The 27,703-nt window shown below is 42.0% G+C and overlaps 2 protein-coding genes across 4 annotated transcripts; both read right to left on the bottom strand.

The window, feature by feature from the left end:
• Positions 1-596: 596 nt before the first annotated feature.
• On the bottom strand, positions 597-8,447 carry xpnpep1 (X-prolyl aminopeptidase (aminopeptidase P) 1, soluble). Its single transcript, XM_053616991.1, has 20 exons — positions 8,108-8,447; positions 6,630-6,754; positions 5,703-5,766; positions 5,445-5,549; positions 5,142-5,234; positions 4,879-5,022; positions 4,678-4,773; positions 4,050-4,131; positions 3,739-3,949; positions 3,566-3,655; positions 3,395-3,445; positions 3,114-3,172; positions 2,923-3,000; positions 2,729-2,800; positions 2,557-2,617; positions 2,387-2,456; positions 2,082-2,255; positions 1,844-1,920; positions 1,542-1,640; positions 597-876 (listed from the first exon to the last, which is right to left on the bottom strand). The coding sequence occupies exons 2-20, from the start codon at positions 6,744-6,746 to the stop codon at positions 757-759; spliced, it is 1,863 nt and encodes a 620-aa protein (XP_053472966.1). The 5' UTR covers positions 6,747-6,754; positions 8,108-8,447; the 3' UTR covers positions 597-756.
• Positions 8,448-10,252: 1,805 nt separating this feature from the next.
• Positions 10,253-25,902, bottom strand: cusr (Copper-only SOD repeat protein). 3 transcript variants are annotated; one of them, XM_053616989.1, is made up of 10 exons: positions 25,168-25,406; positions 21,488-23,570; positions 19,911-20,010; positions 16,495-16,572; positions 15,547-15,651; positions 14,924-15,056; positions 14,232-14,346; positions 13,698-13,822; positions 11,373-11,456; positions 10,253-10,514 (listed from the first exon to the last, which is right to left on the bottom strand). In XM_053616989.1, exons 1-10 carry the CDS (start codon positions 25,397-25,399, stop codon positions 10,408-10,410), a joined length of 3,162 nt encoding a protein of 1,053 aa, XP_053472964.1. In that variant the 5' UTR covers positions 25,400-25,406; the 3' UTR covers positions 10,253-10,407. The 3 variants fall into 3 exon arrangements, 2 of the variants coding, with proteins under 2 accessions (XP_053472964.1, XP_053472965.1); XM_053616990.1 differs by lacking the exon at positions 15,547-15,651 and having other exon boundaries at positions 25,168-25,408; XR_008384912.1 differs by lacking the exons at positions 10,253-10,514; positions 11,373-11,456 and having other exon boundaries at positions 13,797-13,822; positions 14,232-14,686; positions 25,168-25,902.
• Positions 25,903-27,703: the final 1,801 nt, after the last annotated feature.

Genomic DNA, 27,703 nt, shown 5'->3' on the forward strand with positions numbered 1-27,703 from the left:
CTAAAGGTCATGCAGAGGTCACAAAGTTTGCATAAGGCGCTGCCCGCGTTTCAACCAGCAAAATCGTTCAGGAAGGACGACTCCTCCATTTACTACATCTACACCAATCCACTTCCTGTCGGACGCCATGACGAGGACGATGATGTTGAGGCCACGCACACCACACGGACAGTAAATGACACCAAAAGTGGTATCATCCTGGACCCACCCGTCTTTTATCTGCAGCTGTAGAACTCGGAATGTTCCAGCTGAACAAGGGAGAGGGAGAAAATCATGAAATAATAACAAAAAAATGAATACATGAATTTGTTGAGCTTGTTGGAACGTTCCAACACACAGAGGGTTACGATTTAGAGCGAGTTGGAACGTTCCAACTGAAAAGGGATAACAGAATCCACAGGAATCTACAGAACTATCTGGAAGGTTCCAACCGACAATAGAGGTGGAGACTATTAAACCTACATGCACTTATATGTGAAATCGGAATGTTCCAAGTCAGTGAAATTGAGGGGAAGGTCAGAATTGTAACGGGAATCATTAAAATGTATAAATCTAAAATGGAAAAATAAATAAATAAAAACTTTAGACACAAAATGTAACCAGTGGCGTTTTGCGCTCTCGGTTTTATTGTATCGTAAAAGAAGTGTAGAGTGCGTCACAAAGTCAGCAAGAAGAGAAATCGGAGCAAAAAAGTCAGAGAAAAGTCATTTCTGATTAGATCAGTGAGGACTGGGTTAAATAAAAATGCGTATGACTTTATGCGATTGGCCGAGTCTCCCTGATCAGCCAATCCAGGCCCTCCTTCCTGCCCTGCCGCTCCAGCTCAGCCCCAACCGTCTCGCAGCACTGCCGGTGATAATCGTTCAGCCAATCACGCTGTGGGAAAATAAAAATATTTACTTAGAAAAGAAATATCCATCATTTATATTATGTTCAAGTATGTGGGCAAATTTTTTCTTCTTTTTTTTTAAAAAATGGAGGCAGTTATCTGTCAATAATCTTAATTTTATCATAGTTTTGCAAAGCTATTGACGACTACGTAAACAAGGCGTATAAACATGTTTTTTGCACTTGTTTCTGTTTGGAAATAACACGCCATCTCGAGACTTTTATAGCTACAACTCGTAAAACTGTTTTTCGGCTCCGCCCCGTCAGTGCTCACCCAACTAACCCTCCACCCACAGCCCGTTCCTCTCTCTAAAAGCATCCACCTGGCCCCGCCCTTCAGCTCTCTGAAAGCGTCCACCTGGCCCCGCCCTTCAGCTCTCTGAAAGCGTCCACCTGGCCCCGCCCTTCAGCTCTCTGAAAGCGTCCACCTGGCCCCGCCCTTCAGCTCTCTGAAAGCGTCCACCTGTTTTTGGTTTTTTTTTGCTAAAGAGACAGAGATTCTAACTTTTACTGAGTTCTCTAAATGTTCCAAGCATTGAATTTTTTTTTTCCATCAGTTGTTTTTAAAAGCTCACATTACACCAGTACAAACCACTGTATGTCATGCGGCAATTAAAACTCTAGAAATAATTAACATCAGCGTGTGTTTTCACCTCTTTCTGTGTCAGCAGCTCGGTGTTGATCATCTTCAGCTGAATAGGGACAAGCGTCAGGGGCTGGAACGTCAGGCTGCCTCGGTTCCTGTAGTTATACTGACAGAGACAGACGGAGAGAAAGAGAAGAGGCGCAAATAACTCTCTCTGATCCAAGACCTAAGGCTGCTAATGATTCGATTCGAGTTAGAGGCATGTTGAATGTGTGTTGATGTAATGGGGTTAGTATTATTTTAAATTGCTAATCACTATTAGAGGAAAAAAAAATCAGTTGACAAAAAAAATTGCTCGAGAGATCTTACTTTAGGCTTCGCAGGAACAACCAGCACGACGTTTTCCAGTCGAATGCCGAACGAGCCATCCTCGTAATATCCAGGCTCTTAAAAGAAAGAAAAAACAAACAAACAAAAAAACAATTTTTTAACCCACCATTAATTATATACAGGGATATATGAAAAAATTAAATTAGGACTTAATTATATTCATGTCAATATCAGTGCGTGCATGTGTGCGTGTGCGTGTATATGTGTGTGTGTGTACCATCACTGAGGATCATTCCAGCCTCCAGTGGCTCATCAGCGAAGGTTTTGTAGCTGATGCCGCAGGGTCCTTCATGGACGTTGAGGAAGCAGCCGACTCCGTGGCCGGTACCGTGCAGGTAATCCAGTCCAGACTCCCACAGAGCGGCCCGCGCAAACGAGTCCAGCAGGTGACCTACGCACGTGAAATATGGAAATTCAATTTGAAATTGCAAAGATAACATAGAAAAAAAGTTGGTGTTCTGTAATAGAGTCCAGACAACAGGCCTCGGGGGGGTTTCTGTGCAATGTCTAATATCCAGGTACCTTTAGTTCCGTTGGGGAAAACAGCGGCGCTGACGGCGATGTGGCCCTTCAGGACGTACGTAAAGCATTCCTTAAAAACGAAAGAGTGAAGGAGAGTTAAACAGAGCGCAACACACTTCACTTCCTGCAGAGGGAGCCAACAGGACACATAACCGGCGAGGTCTCCTCACCTTCTCATAGTCTGTTGGAGTCCCGAAGTGTATCGTACGCGTCACATCCGTAGTTCCATCCCTGTGTACGTGAGGCAGTTTTAAGAAATGATTATTATTATTTTCAAAAGCTACATTAATTTGTGCTCAGATTCAAACGTCTTGAGCAACATGTGAGGATGTTTGTGCGTACTTGTACTGCGCTCCAGAGTCAATCAGGTATACTTCATTAAGAGACAGAGTCCTGTTGGTCTCAGGAAGTGGCCTAGCATGCAAGAAAACAAGAAATGTTGTGATTAATAGAGAATGTATTAGGTTCTGATATGGGAAATGGGAAAAGTCCAGGATATATATCCACAACCCACACACACACACACACACACACACCGGTAATGAATGATGGCGCCGTTCGGTCCCACGCTGGAGATGGTAGGAAAACTGAGGCCGACGAAATCCTTCTGTTGACTGGAGAGAAGGAAAATAAACGAAGAAGAGTTTGTCTCACGGGATAAACGAAATAAAACGAAAAGGTCCAGTTTTTTTTTGTGTCTAGTTAATGAAGGATGCGAAAGACTCACCTGCGCAGTTCTTCGGCTTTATCCGCAGCCGATATCTCAGTCACCGTACCTTTAGGAATCTGTGGGGGGAAAAAAACAAAAATCAGACCATAAACCAGCACACGCTCGTATACACTCACTTTACAAAAGGCATAAATATACGACTTTAGAAAACTTGATTTGAGGGGCATGTATTAAAAACCGTTAAAGTGCTTCAACACCCTGCAGTTACGTTGAAATGTTCTGGATCAAAACCTTAAAGAAGTACGTTCTAGAGTCGATTAGTGAAGTTATACGGATACCTCTTTCTCCAGCCAGGCGAAGAGCTCGCAAAGTGCAACGGCATCTTTAATCTGCAACAAAGAGCACGCGTCAATACTGCGGCTTACCTCCTCATGCGATGTTATAATATCGACGTGCCTGATTATCGGCATTCCTTCCTCAGTGATCAGTGTGCTTTCGCTTGTACTCACATGTGCCATCCTCATGCCCTGTATCTCTGTGGGGTTCTTCACTGCTTTGGCCAGACACAGTGGTGTGTACGGGATTGGAGATCTGTGGATCTGGAAAGAGACGACGCAGAGGCAGGTAAGGTATTTTCCCAGACCTATATTTCATTCTCTATATGTGTGGGTGTGAGACTGACCTTAGGGATGGCCTGGGTGAGTGCGCAGCTGGCCTTGTCGCTGATCCACACCTTGTCTTTGGGGCCGAGAGCCGAGCACACGGCCTGCAGCTCCGCGTACACGCTCTCGTACGGTAAACACTGCACGCTCAGCTCAGGCTTGGCAGCCGTGTCCAGCTCTAGGTGCTGCCTCACCACCGGGTCGGCGACCCGCTTCCCGTCCATGAACAACCTGACAACGGGATCGCGGTTAGCGTTTTGGCATGTTTCTCAAACAATAAATAAATATTAGTAATATTGAACGCGAGTGAGCAGTGATGGAGTTTTATTACCGTATGCTGTTGATTCCGATGAGGGCGTAAGCGAAGAACACCGGATTGTACTCGATATCTGAGCCTCGCAGGTTAAAAAGCCCTGCAGAAGAAGACAAGGTGGTACTAAAAGTAACTCTAATCGGCTAAAAAAAAGCATGACGTGTCCTTGATTAATAAATTAAACTTTCGTAATCCTTACTAAACTGCTGTGGTATGGGCGGAATTAAACATGCCCTGTTATAGGAAAATGATTGACTTCGTGGGCATGGGGGCGGTGGGGTGGGGGGTGTAAACTTTTGCACTCATCTGTATGCGATGACACTGTAACATTCTCGGTGTCTTTTGTAGCGCAGCTTCAACGTTCCTTAAACGATTCGTCTCGTACTTATAATAGCAAACTTTGCTATGGGAGGATCTAGCACAGCTCAGCACACACACACACACGCACGCACGCACACGTTAATTTAGCCCACTCCAAATTAAAAATTCAAATAAACAATATCCAATTACTATCAACACACCACCGAGGCCAATCTGCCTAAGAGCTACTTAACTCCCTTTAATAGGCGAGGTGAGAGGAGGCTGAGAGCTGTGTCGTGATCTTGCTACTTCACGCACAAACACAACGAGGCGTACTGATACACACATGCGATCTCATCCAGGGCCGTCACCACGAACCAGGAGATCTTCCTCTCGGCCATCTTCCCCCTCAGCTGCACGATCTTGTCCTGCCAGCTCAGACCTGATCACAGGAACACAAGCTGATTATAATGACTTATTATCAATATTGTATTTAATTGTACTAAGCCGTCTAATACTGATCGTGTGTGTGTGTGTGTGTGTTAACCGGTATATCCGAGCCCCAGAACGCTGAGCTGAGTGCTGGGTCGAGCGGGTCGGTCCTCCCAAATTGCATCGATGAGATTTTCTTGAACCGCGACCAAACTGTGTCCGGCGCTGTTCAGCGCTTTCGCTATGCTTTTCCACTGATCTGAAACAAACAAACACACACACACACACACACACACCCCAAATACAACAGTATTTATATTCTGGTCACGTTTGTCTACCAAATCTGCAGCTGTGTTAACTCATCTGTACAACTCTAACCAGCGGCGATGATCCAGGGGTCGACTCCGACTTTGGAGTTTTCCGGCAGGACGCTGACAAGCCAGTCCTCTTGCGTCGGCGTCTCCTTCAGACCTGGAGAAGGGCAGGATGCGAGGAAGAGGAAATTCTTAACCGCCAAAGAAAGTCGTCTTAGTCATGTTTCAAATGGAACAGATTTTACAGCGCAAACGTCGAACTATCGCCACAACCCATACGGATACTTGTCCAAATCAGGAACGTAGACCTTATTAAGGAAGGAAATAACGTGGAATCTGAAGGACAGGTGCCTTTTTTCCATCATACCCATCTTCATCAGAGTCCAGTTGCTGTCCATCTGTTGGCTGGCCTGCAGGAAGTAGCGTCCGTCCGTCCACATGGCAGCGTGCTGCTCCGTCACGATAGCAGTGCCTGAAAGACACACACACGCACACACGGGTGAGCATAAAATAAAAAGACAGCATAGTAATAATACAGTACCAGATATATCAAATTCAGTCTCAGTCTTGAGAACCAGGGTGCACACACACATACACATGCACACACACACACACACGTATGTACCTGCAGAGCCATTAAATCCACAGATAAACTCACGTCTGCAGTCACACGGAGCAATGTATTCACTCTGTAAAGGACAAACAGCTTCAAATTAAATAAAGAGCCATGACACTATATAGATTAGATTACACACACACACACACACACACACACACACACACACACACAGAGGTGCATCTCAAAAAATTTTAATATCATGGAAAAGTTCATTTTTTTCCATAATTTAATTCAAAAAGTGGAACGTTCATATATTCTAGATTCATTACACATAAAGTGAAATATCTCAGGCCTTTTGTTTGTTTTGTTTTAATCTCGATGACTACGGCTTTCCGGCTCACGGACATCGAAAATCCAGTGACTCAAAATATTCTAATAAAGAATTTATATCACAGAAAAGAAAAGTAAAGAAAAGGGGCCATGTGTGAAAGCACCAATTTCTCAAGAAAAAAAAAATCTAATATGCAAATCAAAGAAAATTGTACGCCAATTAAAACAGAAATGTCAGATTTGTGACAGGTGGACGATGAAGTTCGAGCCACGACTCATGAGCAATCAGGCCTAATTAGCGATAGTCTCAAGTGCTATGTGAGGTCGGGGTTTACCCTGCTCTCAGAGGACACACGCTCAGATAATCAGAGGTGATTTCACAATCACACAGCTTGAGACGTCTCACACACACACACACGCACAGAGTCCATCCAACATGTGAGAAGTTTCTCTCTATTTCAAAACAAACTGAAGTGTTTAGAAGTGGAATATGTTCATTAATTACTGTGTAATGTGTTAGTTACTTTGTTAACATTATTACTGCTGAAGTTGTTGACTGTTCATGTGAATTAAATCGTCTCTTTTAGACCGAAGAAGTGAGCATCATTCTCTGATGTTTATGCCTCAGTCAGTTGTCGCGTTGTGTGATGTTGGTGTCCTCACCTGGTGTGCGTCTCCTGAAGGGATGATGTACGCCTGGATGGGCTCGGCGAAGTATTTCCCATTCTTCATCGCCTGCCTCAGGTTCCTCAGCAGCTCCACCGTGATCTTCGGGGACATGGCAGCGTCTGCACACAAGACACACACTTGTTCATGCACACTAGTCCATAGGCCTCATGGCAATCTGATCGCTCTGAACATTTATGTTATCCAGTGGTAGTTAGAAATCTGATACATCGTTCGCTATAAAGTAACATCACTAACATCCATGTCTGAAAATAACTATACCGTTTTAAAATATTACCCGTGCTCATGGTTTGTTCTGTTTTTAGCCCTGTTCTTTTAGTAAGGTCTGAGATCGGTCTGTGTATGAAGCGTTCAAAGTCTGACTGTAGTCAGGCCTTTGGTCTTTAAGGCTCATAAAATTGCCAACACTCTAGTTAAACATTGATTTGGTATTATATCATAAATGTGAGTGAAACTATATGATGATTGCATAACATGCGCAAGAGTAAGACAACAAAGTTTACCTACACACACACACACACACACACACACACACACACACATATATATATATATATATATATATATATATATATATATATATATATATATATATATATGTGTGTGTGTGTGTGTGTGTGTGTGTGTGTGTGTGTGTGTGTGTGTAATAAGAATATCAACTGTATTTTATTTGATAAAAACAGCTTCTCAGCTTTTTTTCCTCTACATTTAGTCAAGCCAGCAAACCTTCCGCCATTTTTTTTGGCTGCGTCCCAAATGCCTTCGTTTTAAAACATCTAGTGCACTTCGAAGACTCCGGAAGATCATTACGTAATGCTATATGTAGTGCGCTTATGTAGTGCGCGACGGCTGTTTGTATTTGACCCATTGGGGTTGTTTTTTTTTTTTGCCATAACAGAATCAATGAATCAGCGTCAGCGCTTTGCGTCGTCCAATCACATCAACAGAAACACCAGCGCGGCCTCTGATTGGCTGGATTTGTGCATGACGCTACATAGCGATGAAAACAAAAACAAGCTGCTTAAATAGTAAACTAATCAGCTAACCGTCAGTGATTATACTTACACAATATATTTAAGGATAAACTACCACTAACTGTTTAACGATTGTTAAACGTTGCAAAGTTAAGTGATTTAGATCACTAAGGAAACCGAAACTTAGTGATTTTTCTCTCAAATTCACATATCCAGAGGATAAACATGCATATTTAAGAAATAAAAACGTTTAGAAAATCTCGAACATGACAACGATTTACTATGTATATATATATTTATTACTCAAATACGTGTTTGTTATTGATTTGTGTACTAGCTGCAGCCCGCTCGCTGAATGATAAAGAGAGCAAAACATGCACGCGCGTCAGCACCACCCACTCAAATCCGAACCGTTGTTTCCGTTTCCTGGTCAGGTATTTCTCGGTGTGAGCGAGCGATACCGAATGTTTTTGGAGTTACCTTCCGGGAAAATGTGCTGTCTCGATATCAAACTGCGCTCCTCAAAACTCTACAGTGCCTTGTGTTCATTTAGGAAACAGGAGGCCGCCATGTACAGCGTCGACGTGTGCTGTCACGTGATCTCCTCACACTTCCACTAGTCTCTCAGTGCACGAGGCTCGCCTTCTTTTATGCAAATGAGCTTGAAACATATCAAACACCCGAGCCGAAATGGCGGATTCTGGGCGCTGTGGCATATCCGAGCATATTTAGCTTTTTTTCCCTCCCTCCTGAGGTTTGCTAACAACTTATGAGGCGTTAAGTTGCAAAATGATGAATGAATTGAACGACTTTTCATTTCATTGTTTACAAAACCAGACTAATTAAAGTCACACAGCGAAAATATTCATGTGTGGACCTCCAGCCAAAAGAAAAAGGCTTTTAGGTAAAAAAAAACAAAAACATTAGGTTGATTTCCTGACTAGGGCTGTCGTAATATATCCCACTGTTCAAATACCATTCATATGTTTATTTTATGTACATATTTATGGACAAGAAAATCTACATTTGAAAATTTCAACAACAATCTTTTTTTTATAAGATGCTTTCATTTGTTTAACCTAACTATCTATCCATTTTGTTTAATGTTGCTGAAGGGCTCTGTATAAATGTATTTAAAATAGGGCACATTTGATTTCATTCTTTTTTTTCCTTTTTCGTTTTTAAATAACGTAAACATTTTTACATGAAATAAGTCCTAAAAGTGATATCACAGGGAAGTTATTAATGTCATCCGTCAAGGTAGACATTTTATCCCCAAACAGCCTCCCCTAACATCATTGTTGTATGTTAGACCCTATGTAGCGGGCATATAGAGTGAACGGCCTTTATACCACGACGTGCTTGAATTCTCAAATCTGATTGGTCCGATTTTCATATAACAGCACAACTCAAACTGTAATTCCCTTTGCTGTAACGTGAATAAGCTAAGAACTCGTTTACACTCCGGACCGTGCTGTTATACGAAAACAATACACTCCGCTTGCGCGTCCTGATGTATCACACTCCTCTGGCGTGCATTGTTTTCATATTAACAGGCACGGTTTGTTGTGTGTTATTTCTTACTTAAAAATGATCCATGAATGGGAACAAGCCGAAGATAACGGACATTTACGCAAATCCTAAGCAACTCTCGAAAGTGACGTTTAGGAATTGATCTGGGAAGGGTCGTAATGGGCGTGGCCTAATATTCTAACGAGCACACTTAACTGACATCACTCTGTCTGAGACTCCGAGCCCGAAACACCTGAACAGACATGCCACTGTGCAAGTGGCTCAAGTTTCCAACCCTGGTCCTGGAGACCACCATGTCCTGTGTATTTTAGTGTTTTCAATGCTCTAACACAGCCAGTTCAACTCAGGAAGGGCTCTTAATTAGTTGATTAGTTGAATCAAATGTGTAGGAAGAAGGGAAAACACTAAAATGTGTAGGACCACTTGTCCTGTCCTGTATTCCAGGACCAGGCTTGGGAACCTGTGCACTAGGGGGCAGTAGAGGGCAGGAATTTGTAAGATTTTTCATGTCAACAATGAAAATGGGGACAGTGGATCTTATATATGTGTGAAGCATGTGTAATATAGGTGTCAGACGTACGCAAGGTTTATTCACAATTAGGCCCACCCACTTATATATCTATCTATCTGGCTGTTTATTTATTTATTTCGATGCATTGATAAGCACCAATATGTACTATATACAAGCAACAAAAAAAATGCTAAATTTCACAAATTTCAAGACCATCCTAGTAGCGATTTAATTGCTCTCACCAACATGGAACTTAAATGGAAACTGCGCAACATGTCCGAGGACGTACAGAGCAAGCTCAATCCGACTCTACTTCATTCAATACGCGCTCATTTCATTCGAAACGCAAATGAGGGCGACAAAGCATATACTAGGACATTTAGGATCTGGTGGATGCGATATCTACAATCATGCGAGCATTAAAAATACAAATACACAGTAAGTCATTTTCACCAGATATACAGTGAACACATGGGCATAAATCACTTGGCAGTATCAAATTAGCGAACAATATAACGTAAATAGAAAATGAATTGCCTTCAAGTTCTAAGTACTCTTCAGACAGTAATAGTAAAACGAAGGATCGTAAAACAACATTTTTATCTAGTATCATTTTACAGCAGTTGATTCAAAGTGGTTTGAGCACGTTGACCATCGAGACAGTTCATTCACACCAAGTTTTATGGAGTTAAGCAGCCTCCGTGCAGCTCTGGGGATAAATTCAGCACCGCTGATCTCACTCTGATGTCCAGTACAGAATGAGAGAGTGGAGAAGGTAAACGGCGGCCAGGGAGAAGACGTGGACGGTTCCGGTATGTGAAGACCCAAGACCAGGTACGCCACCTAAAAGAACACGGAGGAGTCGATAATTGTGGTGCTTCTCCTGTCAAAAACATTTCCACTAGCGTTTCGGTAAGTGTACGTTATTACCAATAAATGTCCTTTCCAAATATTATGTCCAGAAAACCAAAGGCACGTTCAAAAAGCTCCAAAGAATTTCTTCACAATGCGTCTCTTACACCTTGAGTAATGCCTAGCGATTAGTGTGCCACACAACATACATAGTGTGCCACACAACATACAACATACAAGTCACAAACATACTGTATTTTGTTACACTAATCCATTTCTGTGTTATGGATTTTGCAATGGGAAATGGCTTAAGTTCTTAAAATGAATTAGAGAACACTTGTTCATGTGACAGCTTATGTGTAATCGTTTAATGTTTGATCTGAGATCTTGGTTTATGATGCAACGGTGGCGTTGCATGCAAAACACAGCATATTTATTTGTGCTTGCATCATTAGCAATGTTTCAACCAAATCAGTCTCTAAGATATTAACTTGGCTATACTTTATAAATAGATATCCGAGAATCTTGTATTGAAGAATAAGCTGACATAGCACCGACTAATGCTCGCTAGTAGGTTATAATTATATTACCTCATAACGTTGAAAGTACTGAAAATGAGGAGTTCCTCATAACTAGTTCGCTAACATTATCCCAACAACAGTAAAAGTCTGATGCCAAGTGACTAGCTAAGTTCCCAAGCAAGTTAGCTAATTTTGCATCTTGCTGTGGTAGAAGAAGAATAAAACTCCACAGGTTATAGCACATCCCCAAGCGTTTTATTCCTCATATATCATATAACGGATTAAAGGAACATATTTGGACATGGAGTGAAGGTCAGGTGAGACTTACTTTTCATACACCATTCAGTCTGCCTGTACATGCCCATCATCCCGCTGTCCTTCACAGCAGATAGCTTCTTCAAACTCATGTCACCTGTGAGTCAATGTTCAAAGACATTACATGGATTTGTCACCACATTGTAGCTAAGTTTTAGACAGGAATTGCCATCAAATATCTTCGAACCATGTACTGTAGCTAGCTAACAACCTAGCTGGTGTGTTAATTAGCTAGCTTTCGTTCTACAATTGTCACAGTCGGACTAGTCGGCTACATATACAGTGCTGCAGCTTTTCAGATATTATGTACTTAATATAAAGTACTATGTATTAAGTACTTAATAACTTAGTACCTACATACTATAAATTTATAGCTGGTTTGAGCATCGAAAGAATTTGACTTAAGCTAAAAACATAAAGAAAAAAGTGAAGTTCTCAGTAATTACTACAAATATGGCTAGTTTCTGGATTTTTTTTCTCCTGGTCTAGAAATTTGCCCCACCCCCCAGCTAGAACAGCTCCACCCCTACTCTCAGGGAATCAGGCTTGAGATCGCCAGAGAAATTATGGTAAATCCACTATATATTTTTTAAAAAAATACAATTTACATTTAAAGGCATTGAAGCAAAATAGCTAGCTTGTGTTATTTAGTGAGCTACTAGCTACAACATACTAGCTACTAGCTACAAGTTCTTTGGGGCCTTATCTCAACGTGACATAAGTTTGCAAGTCTTTTGTGTACTTTCATCAGCGGAGCTGAAGGGGAAAAAAAATAAAAGTTCTCTAACCAGACTATGGATGAGCATAAAAAAAAACAGACGCTATATATAATCAGTGCTCCGCGAACCACCCCTCGCCCCTTTCAGAACGGACTGTGAGGCCGGACGCTCTCACACACTCGAGCCAAGCTTCGGATTACATTCTAATTTTCCTTTTCTGTGTGTGCGCTTTGAAAGGACTGAATTGTTCATTGTATAGACAGAGAGCTCAGGAAGACTGAAAACAGGGATCTAAATATGTCTGGAAAAAGATATTTGTATTATTACGCCAAGGAATCAGGGAACCTGAGTATCCACAAGACAATTCACGACCCCGAGCGTTCCAAAAATATGACAACGAAGGTAGAAACTGCCGAGTCATGCGACGTTCGCTGATCCTTGTTGTATTTTGTTGTGTACTTTAAAGAAATAGTTCAGAAATTAAGTCCAAGGGTCTAGCAGTGGCTCTCAGGCGGTCACTAGCTCATAACCCAAACCGCTTAACCGCATCATGTTTACATACAGCCTTGCTGAAGGACGTTCTAATCACTAGTGCAGAACCGTAAAGGAATCTTAACAGTGGCTTGCATAAGTATTCACCCCCCTTTGAACTTGTCTACATTTTATAGCGCTACAACCTGGAACTGAAATGGACTTCATTAGGGTTGGGTTTTCCAGTTCTCAGCAAAACTCGAGAAAAAAAAAAATACCCAAAAAAACAGTTAGATCTCAAATACCGCACTAAAATTATCCTCCTAAAAATTTCACCAATATATGACAAAACAGTGGCTATATAGATGAAGTTTGTTCATTCATTGGTTTTATATAAACACAAGTAAATGACTGAACATCCGCCTTTTTCCCCTCATGACTTTTTTTTTTTGTGAAAAATAACACTTAACAAAACTATGTACAGTCTTTGATTCAAATTAGAGCGCTAGCGTTTAGTTCCCATTACAACGGAAAAATGGATCTGTACGTCCTAGATATGCCTGCGCTTTCCCTTTGTGTGCTATAGCCTATTTTGTGGAAATTAATTAGACATCATTTAGATTTTTCGCTTCAAATACAAGACATTGGCAGTCTTGTTCTTCCACCCTGCAACCATGTTCCAATTACCAAATTTGGTGTAAAACCCACACCCTGGCAACCCTGATTTTAGGATCACATGTCCCAAATCTACACAAAATAGCCCAGAATATTGAAATGGGGGAGGCAGACAATATATTGTGCAAAATTATTTACAAATAAGAAAAGTAAAAGTTGGGATTGCATAAGTATTCACCCCCTTTGCTGTGGAATCCCTAACCCAGTTGTGTTGCCATCAGAAATGACATCTTTAATCGCACACAAGTTGACTACATTCAGATAGTGTCTTTGAATATCATACAGTATTTTGATATTATAGGCCATGTTGTGTAGATTCATGATGTACAATGACAGTCTATTTCAGTTCCAAGTTGTAACGTTACAAAATGCAGAAAAGTGTCACGGCGGGTGAATACTCATGCAAGGCGCCATGTTGTTTTTTTTAACTAAATTGGACGAGCATTAAATGATAAACGTGAACATTTTCTTACCTGACACAAGAAAGGTGACTTGCTGGCACTTCCCTCCTGCAATGGGTGAGAGGGCACCGGGTAAGATGGACACCCGGGACACTTGGACCTCCAGAACGTCTGCCACCCTTTTACGGAAATCATAACTGACGACAATACAAAACACATATTTTACACAAATATATTCCACAACACGTTTGGCGCCAATGGTTTGACCTTCTTCCTAACACACCGGCGCCTTTTAAAAGCAGTGTTGATGTTGAATTGCTCATTTTCTCATATAACCCCGCGAATGTGTATTGTTAGTTATTATTTATCTATGCTAAATGTAACAGACCGTTGAGTTCTGCACTTTTTACAAGTCAAAACTATGACCACATCACATTTTTACTCATTTTCCCATCATCCGTACGTGGCGAAGATTAGAAATACGCAACACGGTGTCCGCTATCAGGTACAGGTTCATGCTTGTGTCTCTCGTTTTTCTAGTTTCTGCTAGCTCACAACGATCTGCACTGGATCGGAGAGAGGAAGCTAAGGCTGCGTCAGACATACCTGCTGAAGGATTTTATGTTCGGGAAGATTTGCTGCGCCGATGGTGACACAGGGACGATGTCCGCACAATCGATGGTCTCGTTTCCTGCCCTCAGGACTAGCGTTCTGTAAACGACTGACGAAACAAACAGCAAAAGGGTTTTCGTTTGTTCACGTCGGCTCTTTGAGTCAGCTCTCATTTAGGTGATCAGTGAGAGTCGACTCCCGTCACGTAACACCATTCAGAATAATCCATCCAAGATGAGTTTCTAAAAATCTTGGTACTGGAGTACTTTAAAGGATGAATAAAGCATCCTTCAGGTATTTTATCATGCATCACTCGATATGAGAAACAGCGTTGAATTCTGGATTCGGATCAGACAGAAGGTGATTGATTCATGTTCTGGATCAGCAGCTCTGACCGTAGTGCAGCTTCCACTCACAGGTTTACATTAACGCCCTTGGTGTTATCCTTTCTAAAATGTACACGGAGTGTATTATAGGAAAATAATCAACTTTGAGGCAGTTCAGTACCTCCACGTACAGTACCTTCAGTACCCCATCCCATCATTGATTCTTTTTCACTAACAAGTGTTTCATTGCTTTACGTAATTAATAGGAAAGGCCTCATTACATACTTGTCTAGCAGCTGAATTCACTTTTTTACACACATTTTGGTTTCAGTCGAGAAATTACACAATGTGACGATGTACCTGTGTAGTCTCCAGCCAGCTGAAGATGCGCATCTGTAAAGAGCTGCCTTTGTGTTAAACTGACGGAGCCGAGTTTGCTGGTCAGATCTCCAACCTCGCACGCCAAATAGGTGAGTGGGGAACAGTTGGAGCTCTGGGTTAAGAGAGGGGCGAAAAAGAAAAAGACAATAATATGAATATACTGTATAAAGTATTTAAACCTCGGGTTTAGAACTTGGATGGAAAATGGGTGTGATGTCTTCCAGGATGTCCCCGCCCCTATCTACAAGGGCACCATGAGGGCTCACTGTATGGTTTAATGGGGATAAACATGATGTATATCATATGTTAAGACCTTCACACTGACCAGATCTCAACCCAATAGAATACCGATGGGAGATTTTGGAGCGCCGTGTTAGACACCAATATCTTTTGGAAGAACAGTGCTTATCCATCCAGTACCGTTCCGGAGGCTTGTACGCCAAGGAGCATTGAAGTTGGTTAGTTGGTGCAATCAGTAGGCTGGTGAATTGTTGATTTTTTTTTTTTTTTTTTTTTTTAGGAAAAGGAGACCAAACTAGTGGTACATGTAATATTGTACTTGTTTTTGGTTTCATATACCAAAATATAAAATCAGGTCTCACCTGAGCTGTCATGTTGAAAGGGTTATAAGTTCTTCCATTTCCTGGACATTCAGCCACCAGTCCACTGAACGGACTTTCGGTTATGTACCAGGAAGCGTTTTTGACCTGGACCAAAGATCATACAGTAATAAAATATTATTTTGATATTTGATAGAATGTGATATTTCAGTAGTTTTGGTAGATGTTTTCGTGGTAGATCAAATACAAAGATGACCAAAGCGTCACAGTTGGACTCTTGAGCAAGATCCTTAACACTTAAGTGCTCAGCTTTGGGTCTTGGATTGGATTCTGGCTCACCTTTCAGATGGTTAAAACCATTAGCCAAACAAACTTAAAAGTAAAGTTATTAATTGGGGACTGACTTAGGGATACAGTTGAAACAGTTGCTCTAAACTGAGCTAAAGAGCGCAAGGTAAAAGTGAGACGGAAATTCCAAGCACACAACTGAGCAGTTGATGGTTTATCATCTTGCTCAACATCCCAACAGTAGAAATACAGTGTACTGTACCAGTTCTAGTAAACGCAGATGAAGCAAGAAGATGATGGGGAAAAGACTTTAACAAATCAGATACCCTTGAAAATGGTTGATTTTCAAGCATGCCATTTTCAATGCAGTTATTACATGAGCTTACGCAACCACAAAAAGGACACAAGAAAACCGACAGCTACATCAATGAATTCAAAACAAGTGGGCTATTTAGCTGTTGCGAATAGTGATACTAATAGGCAGAAAAATGTTTAAAAGGATATTTTGATTTGAATGATCTTATAAGTGAAGCGGAATTCAGTCCAACAGTAGAAATACGGCAATTCTGGGATTTAAACCCAGCCAGTAGCATAAAATATCCATCACTGACCACTATCTATGCTGACTGGTTAGTTATAATTTGCCAAACATAACTTACTATAACTCGTGTAGCTAGTTATACAGTGAAACGTGGTACTCACATTAACAGTGTTAGACGCTCTGAGGTCCACCAGCAGGGTCGTGTCACTGAAGCTGCCATCAGGAAAACACTGTTGGGACTGATTACATGTACAGAAAGCATTTAGGACTAAATAATCCAAAATTTTGCTACTACTAAACACTGACTACGTTTACATGGACAGCAGTAATCTAATTATTGACCTTACTCTGAGTAAGATAATAATGTGATTAAGGTGTTTACACGAGTCGCTTTTAGAATACTCCTGCCATGTTCCCGTTTTACATGTTTTAGAACATAATTAGATTAACAGCCCGCGTCATTACGTCACCGCCGTCCGACGTCCCTCCAGAATTTCACCTATCAACATACAGTTCGTCTTCGTTATGGTACCGTATACAGTTTTGGGTGTTTTTATTTATTTTTTTTACGAACGCTTTAAGTGCGGTTAATTATTTGTCATGCTATACGTGCTAATAGACAACTGCTTGAAGCCGTGGGCTGCGTCCCAAATCACGTAGTTACCGTCTATATAGTAGCAGAGATACATGTATTTTTCCCCACTACAGGCCTATAGTAGGAAAGTATGCGATTTGGGACACAACCGAGCTCTCTTGTTCGCCGTAAAACGTAAAACTGCCGTGTGTGCTCGTGTCCTGTCGCAAAATGCGGTGAAAACTCTCACACGACTTTTGACGTTCTCACACAACGTTCAGCCCAGAAAATCCAACTTAAGCAGGTGTGTAACCCGTCTCTGAATACGAGTAACTTTCCCAGTGTAAATATTTTAGCGTATGTTTTGGAGGCAGTATCACGCGTTAGTTGTAAAGAGACAACAATTAATATACAATATGTGTTATATAGTGATATACATGTGTTACCTTTTGAATTAAGTTCATTTTGCTAAGGCTAGGGCTGTCGAGCAAACAATACAAAATCATTAAAGGAAATGTAAAACAGGCAATATAAAAAAAACATCAAAAGCAAGCAGAGCAAATGATAAAAAAAAACAAAAACCAGAGAGTGCAAACTTACACAAGGTAATTTTTGTACCGGATGTGTCAACTTTAGTGGGTAAAACCAAAAATGATGCAAGAAGACAGTGGAGAAAGAGTTCCATAAAGTAAAAAATAGTTCAAGGCTTAACTTTGTAGTGTGCAATTGTAAATACAGAAATGGCACAATGACTTTAAGCAGAAGTAGAAAAATTAAGTGCATAAGTGCATTTTTGGACTAGACTTTTTTCTTTAAAAAAAAAATTAAACACATATTACAGAAATTTACATGTATAATTATTGTCGCTGTTGCTTATACTATACACTATATAGTGGTGCTATTTTTCAAATTAGTGACAGGTTGAATTAGAAAGCACTATTTGACTTGTTACAGGGAACAGCTGTACAGAATGTTAGCTAATATTGCAACACTAATCTAAATATATGACGTTCCATGAATCAATTATTTGTTAAAAACATCACAATGTTAATAATGTTTAACTAATAGAGTTGCGATCAAAATGATTCAAATCAGGTCAAAAGTTACAGACTTTCAGCTGCTTGCGATGAACAAATCAAACAAAAGCGATTGAAATAGTTCAACACAATGAATGCTTCGAGTGGATTCCCCAAATTCAACTGAAAATGCAACTTTTAATGATTTCCCCAGTCTCAAAATGATTCACCCCCCTGAATAGAATCCCTCACAACAGCACAAATATGCAAAACAGGTGTTGTCTCAAGCACACCCGATGCAGCTAATCAAGGGCATCATTAGTTGCATCAGGTGTGCTTGAGCTGGAACACATGAAATACCTGAGCTGGCTAGGGGTAGAAAATGGGTGAAGTACCTGGACAGGGAAGAAAAAAGAAGCAAGCAGATTTGTGAGACGGCAGGTTGTGAAAAACCCTCGAGTGACTGCAAAAGACCTGCATCAAGACTTGGTGTAACAGGCACTGAGGTTTCAATGAGCACGGTAAGGTACGTATTAAATGCAGAAGGTTTCCATGCCAGAACTCCAAGACGTTCACCACTACTGACCCAAAAGCACAAGAAAAGTCGCTCAAAATCATATAAATAATCCACAGAAGTTTGGGGATTCTGTTCTGTGGAGCGATGAAACAAAACTGGAAATTTTCAGCACAATGGAAGAAGAATGAAGAAAGAACACTCTGTCCGCAGTCGAGCATGGTGGTGGCTCGGTCATGCTCTGCGGCTGCTTTGCATCCTCTGGCACTGGAAACCTGCAGCGTGTGGAAGGTGAGATGGATTCATTGAAGTATCAGGAAATCCTAGGAGAAAACATCATGCCGTCTGTAAGGAAGCTGAAGCTTGGGCGTCATCGGACCTTCCAACAGGACAACGATCCCAAGCATACCTCAAATTCCACGAAGGCTTGGTTGCAGAAGAAGTACTGGAAGATTCTACAGGGCCGTCACAGTCACCTGACGTGAACCCCATAGAAAATCTCCGGTGAGATTTGAAGAAGGCGGTTGCAGCACACAAACCCAAGAATATTACTGAACTGGAGGCCATTGCTCATGAGGAACGGGAGAAGATTCCTCAGGAACGCTGCAGAAGCTCTGCATCTCGTTTGCAGCAGGTCATAACAGCAAAAGGAGCTCTACTATGTACTAAAGATGCTCACCATGAAGGGGTTGAATCATTTTGAGACTGGAGAAATTATTATAAGTTGCATTTTCAGTTGAATTTGGGGAAACCACTTGAAGGGTTCGTCGTGTTGAACTATTTCAATCGATTTTGTTTGATTTTTTCATTGCAAACAGCAGAAAGTCTGTACATTTTGACAGTAAACCAGATTGGCAGTGGGGGTTGAATAATTTTGATCGCAACTGCAGCTAAATATGTACTTCTGCTTTCTTAAAGGTCACCCTGGGGAAACGGCGTATTCAGTGTTAATGATCGTTAAATACAGTAGGAGTGGCGTATTAATTTCTGAAATCACATGTAGTCTAATATTTACATCTCCTCTCATCTCCAGTCCTTCTCTTCTTCTCTCCTCTTCTTGCTCATCCTCCACTCCACAGAATGGAGAGAAAGAAGACAGTGTCATCTTTTTGTGGCAGATTTAAAGAGCCACCCCCCTCTTTATCCTCTTTATCTGGACGAGGGCGAAAGGGTCACGTGTGCCAGCTGGATTCTCTGTTACACTGCATGTGCAGTGAGGTATGCGTTCAGAGATGTCGAGTCGAGTCTGATTTTATTCCTTGAACGGCTAGCCTATCCTTAACTTATCCTTTATCCTTATGCTTAGTCTGATGTTTTTATCTAAACCGACTTAAAATTGTGCCAAGCACTCAACGGGTCTCAAGGGCCCAACAGTGGCAGCTTGACAGTGCCGGGATTTGAACTCATTTATTAGATTTATATTGTTTATCTCAGAGTGGTTTTAGATTTAACTAGAAAAAAAAAAGACATTACCAGGACTACTGTGCCCTTCACACGGCTGTTGAAAACGGCCTTGGCGATGATCCAGTGCCCGTCAGAGGAGTCCATGGCTGAGATATTAGCACACTGCATCCTGCAGGATATTTAAACACAAACATGTTTCTGGTCCCAAGCATAAATGATTTGACTTTTTTTTTTTTTTACTTTATGACTTGTTCTATGCAGTCTCTGTACCATATACCATAAGCGCCCACAGGATTCACCAGTTCCTGTTTTGTTATTCAATGTTATTCATATAACATTGTTGAAGCGAGAAGTGTACCGATGTATCACTAAAAATGGTTTCTGCAGTTATACGCAATTGAGATGTGCACATTTCATACGATATGTAGGTATTTTTGAGTGCACTGCTAATGACCTATTACCAGCATATTTAGAATCTTTGTACTGAAGGTGAACTACTGAACTTAAATTTGGCTTCAAGCTCGCTTCATTTATTTTCATTCTTACACAACAGATAAGGTTCGGAGTCCTATTTAGATCTCTGACCTCATAATGGTTTTCAAATTGCACTCAGGTAAGCTTATATGAGGTGTGTGTTTGTGTGTTTTTCAGAAAAAAGTAAGTAATAGACTGATAAGTTTCATGGCATGATCTCTGTGTCTCAATTCTGAAGGTCTCTAGTGTGACGAAATACCAGAACAGAATTGTTTTGTGTTCCTGGAATGTGTTGTTTTGAGCATTCCTAATCGCCCCACATGTCGTCTTCAATTTCTCTTGGTTCTTCTTCTTCTTTGCCTCTGGTAGACTAGACGTCTTTAGTTCTTATATCACTCGACCTTACGTAATAGATGTTCTGATTTTATCTGTGACCTGTTCCAGTTGACGTTTATCATTCTTTATCAATATTTCTGTGTGTGTATATACACTACGCTTTCTGGATATTAAAACTAAGCAGCTTTAACCGAACGATGGTGTCTGTGTGAACGTCTTCCCGAGCTCGGACGAGAGGAATCAGCCGTTGCAGGGTCCAAATTCTGGTTCTGTGACTGGTATCGGACAGGAACTTAACATAGATTTGACTTCTTTTTTTTTTTTATGCTCTAGAAAAGTATTTTTCTATGTACATAACCCAAGACTAAATGACATTATGAATAGGAATTATATAGGCATTTAAAAGGTTAATCTGCCCAAAGACCAGCAAACCAAAACACCTTCCCACAATTAAAGCTGAAACCCCAGATGTTAGATTCAGTTCTGCAAAAGCGCTTCAGGATTATTCATACACTCATTTATTCATCTTTATACACTCATGAATTAATCTTCAGTAAGCACTTTATCCCACACTTTATCCAGTGGTAGATCCGGAGCCTATCCAATAGTGAGAATACACTCTGGATAGGTGTCCATTGCAGAGCACCAGGGATAATTTGGAGTAGCCAGTCCACCTACGAGTACATTTTTTCTGCACTAATTCTTTGTTCTGCTTTTAAGGTTTTGAAGAAAAACTGGCTCATAAAAATGGAGTGCTGCACTCATTACCAAACAGATTTGCAGATTCAGTTGAAAATATTGTGTCCCATGAGTAATAGCATTAAAACTAAACTAACCTTGATCCATTCCTGTAGTGGATAACCACCGACCGTCCTATGATGCTGTTGGGTCCACTCAGTGGCATGTTACTGTCCTCGTAATGTTTCTCGAATTGGTTCTGATCAGCTAGACTCCCAAACTTCCCGCTGATATCGCCAATCTCATACTGATCCACTGTGCCGTTCCCCGGTGCTGGAGACGTCGAGACATTCACGCCATATGGGTTGAAGTGGCCCATGACATTCTCGTTGGAGCAGGCCGCTGGTCCACTTTTTACTGGGAGCAGATGGACATGGTATCCACCAGCTTTGGCCTCCAGACGAGTGAGAGAGACATGGATGTTGGTTGGACCCTGGGGAGAGAGCTGGAAGAAGTGGACATTTCCCCCAGATGACCCTGACCCTTGCCAGGATCCGGTCTGAGCCGAGGGGAAGCGCAGGAGTGTGATGTTGGCACAAGCAATGCGATGGCCAGCCTCGTCAGGGCCATGAATCACTACAGACCGACCAATCATGCTGCTCAGTCCAGACACCCAGGCTGTAGTATCTGTGAAGAAGTTCTTGCTAGGTAGTTTCCCTACATTTGGTGACAAATTCAGCATCTTGTGTTTGCTGGACAGGTCTCCAATCTCACAAGCAAAAGGACATTCTGGTCCACAGTTTACCTTATAGCTGCTTGCACTGGTGTCGATGTTGTAAGGGTTCCAGTGTCCCCCAGTGGATCTACAGCAACCCTCATCACTGTCTCTCTCGGTGCTGATGGGGTAGGTATGAATGTGCCAGTGGTGTTTCTGAGTTGCAGGAGTATTCAGTCGTCCGTAAGACAAGTCCAGGAACACTGAGACATCAGAGCAAGGGTTTCCTTTCAACTGAGTGAACACGATAGTACCCACCACTGGGCTCTGGAAGATGGCCTGGGCTGTGATCACTTCCCCAGGGTAGCCAATGCTTGAGCAGATAAACCTCTTACCGTCAGGCTGGTGCAGAACCACAGAACGACCAACAATGCTATTCTGTCCAAAGAGTGGCAGATTCCAGTCGGTGAAGCTTGCCTGGATGTCATCTTCATTACTTAACGATCCATGTCGGGAACTGAGGTCTCCAGTTTCATAGTGGTCATGGGTTGAGCCAGGGGGTGGGGGATAAACAGATGGCTGAGTGTCCACATTAAAGGGATTCCAGTGGCCCCCAACATTATCATTGCTGCAGGTGCTTTCAGGGGGTGACCTCATCTCTGGGGTGGGAAACAGATGAACGTGGTACGGCCCAACCCTTCTGTTCAGATTGGTGAGGTTCACAGAGAGAGTAGTAAGTTCAAAGGGAGACGGCTGGCGAAAGGTGATATAACCTTTGACCCCTCTCATGTCTATCAGAGCACTGACCTCCTTCGGTTCTAAGGTTCGGATCTCAGCACATGTATACTCTGAGCTGAGATTGAATAGAGCAAAGCGAAATCCAGCATCAAGAGATGGGATCTCTAAACGGGATTTGACAGGTTCACTAGGAGTGCCTACCATCAGCTGGCCCAACTTTATCAAACTGTTTAGGTTCAGGCTGCCCAGCAATGCTTCACAGCTAGCAGCAGAACTCCGAGATAGAAAAACGTTCACGTTCACGAAAGAGGAGCTATTCTGATTCAGATCGACCAGGTTGGAAAGAAGTGTGGCGCTCGGTTGCCCCAATATCTGCCGGAGGTAGATGTTCCCAGCCACGATACTAAAGAACCGAGCCTGCCAAGTGCTGACCTTTGACTCTGCTATGACACCTGCACAAGCCTTCGTGCCATTACATGTCTCTACCAATAAAGAGCGTGCTTCCAGATTGGGGGTTTGATGGAGCATACCGGAGATGTTCACTAAAGAAACAGAAGTGTTAATAGACAGCGTGAACACACGAGCTCCTATGTGGGCTTTCTCACAGGGCTGGGCCACGTGACCGTACATTACAGGAAACTCGGTGAGCGTCAGATTGAAGGAGCCACATGTTTCTACGCCGGTACCACTGAGGTTTACAGTGGCTGTCTGTTGCATGGAGTCAAACCGGACCGAACCGGTGACTCCCGCCATGTTGAACCTGGACAGATACTGACCAACAGAAGAACCTGAAAATGGAGACGGAAAATGAAGTTGCATGAGCAATGTTTTTACTAATAACATTGTTTGGTGTTTACTAAACACTCTAGTATTACACACGTTGTTTATATACTCCTGAAGGTGTACATATCCTTTCCAGCGCTCAGTAATAAAACGCTAAGTCCCAAGCATTGGAAGAAAAAAAAAGAGTCCCGACTGCCTATATTTAAAACTCCAGTTTACTAAAAGAGCACGTGGTAAGAAAGCAAATTGTACGTTTTAGTGGGTGCAGTCTTACAACATGCTTATTATGGTGTTTTTGAAAGATTCTATTGATGCCACACCAAAGACCCTCTCTCATCCCAACCCACGAGCAAATAAGAGAAGAATAAAGTGTGCATCCTGTATACCATATAACGCATACCATACGTCGTTCATAAAGAAACACAGCCACGTTCTACTTTTTTTGCCCTGATTAATAAGGTATAAAGGTGTTCTTCGGAAGAGGTCAAGAACAAAAGGTACAGTTTCACATCAACCACAACAAACCAGAATAAAGGGATACAGCGGATATTCAATCATGCGTGAAACATTAGGTGCTGAAGTGTCAAAGGAAGAAAGCGAGGTTTGTACGTCATGGGTAACCAGGTTACATATCTTTTACACTTTAGGCACTTGCAACAACATCACCTGAGATTACTCATAAGCAAACACTTTTCGAATCTTAAAAACACACTTGCCCTTTTAAGGCAGACTCTTCCTAATACTCCACCTTAAAATGGTATTTACAGCATTATTACAAGCACAGTCATACTTTTAATGATAAAAATACTAATAAAATTAGCTGTTGACATAAAACATAAAAAAGGTTACTTTTTCTAGTCGCTGTGGTGTGCCATTAAGCGTACACCTTTAGTACCTTTAGTGCATATATTTTTAGTAGTAGGTAGTGTAGCTTTGAAACGTAATTAACGATATGCAAATTTCTAGGCAGACGATAAGGGTACTTAACTAGACCTTGCAGAGACATCCTATGAAGTAGGCACTCAGAAAAAAAGGGATCTAAGCCGTACCTTTCCTTGTGACTAAAGCGGTACCGTTACTATTTCTTTCTGAGTGTATTTTAAGATTTGTTAGGCATTCCCTGCTAAAATTTAGCTAAACAGTGTTAAACTTTCTATGTTTAATATGTATCTTTTCAACTAAAAAACATAACTACAATGTAAGGAACATACCTGGACCTGGGATTTAAAGGTGATTTAAAGGTACTTTAAAGGTACTTCTGCAAATTCTAGCTTAAATTCATCACTTTTATCGTTCCATCCTGAAACTGGAAACTTATTTAACAACCTGTACAAATTATTTACCAGACAATGATAACAAGAGCAAAGTCCATGCACCCCGCTCCCCCTTTTTAAAAAAAATTGTTACGCTAAAGAAGAGTAAAAAAAAAAAGATCACAAACTCATCTTTATGTCTGAATCAAACAAATTCAGTTATTCATTTGAACACACACACACACACACACACACACCACTTATCAATTTCAACCAGACACACTCCAAATCATGCTAAAGTATGTGTCTAATAAACAACTGAACAGGAAAAACAAGACAGAATACTCACCGCACAGCGTCAGCAGGAGGAAAACTGCTGAAAGGCACATGTTGGCAGCTGTGTGTGAGTGTGTGTGTGTGTGTGTGTCTCTGAGTGTGAGGATAGGTGTGTGTGAAAGGGATGGTATAAGAGAGAAAGATGAGTGCAGATTTTCAGCAGGGACACCCCCTGATGAGTGAATGTGTACATGTGTATATGTGTGTGTGTGTGTGTGTGTGTGTGTGTGTGTGTTCTCAGACATAATTTCCTCAATTTCTTGTAGAAAAATAAAGTGGTGTTTGGAGGTGGGGATGGGGGCAGGACCTAAGTACCACACACACACACACACACACACACACACACACACACTAACACTCTCTCTCTCTCTCTCTCTCTCTCTCTCTCTCTCTCTCTCAGCATATGAAGTCTTACTATTCTCATCTGTGGTGACTAGAATTTTGTTCTTCCTCCAGGAATGATGAACTGCTGGGGATGACCTCTGATGGGGACATTCAACACCAGATTACAAAAATAACTCAAATTCTTTTCTTTTTCTTTTTTCTTCGTAATTAAAGTGTAACGGTCAATCAGCTCTATTTTTGGAAAGAGGCACCACTTCAGCTCTTCGGTCACAGGCTCTTCAGGGGAGTTATTTCAGTCTCTGATTACGCTCACGAGAGGCAGCGACCACCTGAGAGAGTGAGAGAGAGAGAGAGAGAGAGAGAGACAGAAGGGCACAGGGAGAGAAGGAGGAACAGAGAGACAAGGAGTGAGAGAGAGATAGACAGAGACACAGATATTGAGACAAACATGCAGAGAGAGAGACAGGCACACACAGAAGGAGAAACAAAGAGAGACAGACAGACAGAGAGAGAGAGAGACACACACAGAAGGAGAAACAAAGAGAGACAGACAGACAAACAGAGAGAGACACATACAGAAGTAGAAACAAAGAGAGAGAGAGAGACAGACAGACAGACAGACACACACACAGAAGGAGAAACAAAGAGAGACAGATACAGAGAGAGAGACAGACAGACAGACACACACACAGAAGGAGAAACAAAGAGAGACAGACACAGAGAGAGAGACAGACAGACAGAAGAAGAAACAAAGAGAGACAGACAGACACAGAGAGAGACAGACAGGCAGACAGACAGAAGAAGAAACAAAGTGAGACAGACAGACATGGAGAGAGAGACAGACAGAGACACACAGGAGGAGAAACAAAGACAGACAGACAGACACAGAGAGCAAGAGGAAGAAAGCAACAAAGTGGGAGCAAGACAGACAGATAGACAGACAGACACACACACACACACACACACACACACACACACATACAGAATAATGCCCTGTTGGATTGCAGGAGAAACTTGACATTTCGTGCTCCTCAAAGATAAACTCGTTACACACCACACCACAACCTGCTCAAGCTGCTCAGAGTTAAAGTCACACCATCTCCTCACGTACTGTGGTGAGGGTTTCATTCACACAGCAGGATAAACCTGATCTCTATCGCATTTTTAAACCATCTGTTCAGACTGCAGTTGCATTTGCTCGCATTTCCACACCTTCAGTGTTGTGTAAAAGATAGAGTAGCTCATTAGCTCACTACCGACAGGAAGAATTTTCCATGGATTATGTTTCACAAAGAATCCCGGTTCAGTCCTGAGCTCGGGTTTCTGTCTGTGCGGAGTTTCAAGTTTCCTACCCGTTTTCAGGTTTCCTCCCACCTCCCACGTGCTCAGTGCATGTGCGGAGCAACTAGCCGGCATTTTCATAGACAAATTCAACTTAGCGTTGATCCAAGCAGTTATCCCTACCTCCTTCAAAACCACCATTATTGTGCCGCTTATCGTCACAGCAGGTCAGCAGAGGACGCCATTACCTCAGTCCTTCACTCTGCCCTGACTCATCTGGAAAATAGCAACTACTATGTGAGGATGCTATTCATTGACTTTAGCTCTGCGTTTAACACTGTCATTCCATCTAAGCTGATCTCCAAACTCTCCAGTCTTGGTGTCAGTACAGCCCTCTGCAACTGGACTCTGGACTTTTTGACCAACAGTCTGTTAGACTTGGCAACAACTCCTCCACCACCATCATACTAAACACCGGAGTACCACAAGGCTGCATGCCGAGTCCGCTCCTCTACTCCTTCTTCACCTCTGATTGCGTATCTGTGCACAGCTCCAACTCTATAATCAAGTTCGCGTAACGTTGGTTGGCCTGATCAGAGCTGATGATGAGACGGCCTACAGGGAAGAGATTCAGCATCTGCTAACATGGGGTGGCAAAAACAACCCTGAGCTCAACACCCAGAAAACCAAAGAACTGATTGTGGACTAACGGAAATCCTAACACACCCCTATCTTCATTAATGGGACTGAGGTAGAGCGGGTCTCTAGCTTAAAGTTTCTGGCTGTCCACATGTCTGCTGATCTTTCCTGGAGCCTCAACCCCTCCTCTCGCCTCAAAAAGGCGCAACAGCGCCTGTACCTTCCGAGGAGACTGAGGAAAGCTCAACTTGCTCTTCAGGTGACGGTGAACTTCTATCAATGTA

The sequence above is a fragment of the Ictalurus furcatus genome, chromosome 27, assembly GCF_023375685.1.
Source record: "Ictalurus furcatus strain D&B chromosome 27, Billie_1.0, whole genome shotgun sequence".
Lineage (NCBI taxonomy): Eukaryota > Metazoa > Chordata > Actinopteri > Siluriformes > Ictaluridae > Ictalurus > Ictalurus furcatus.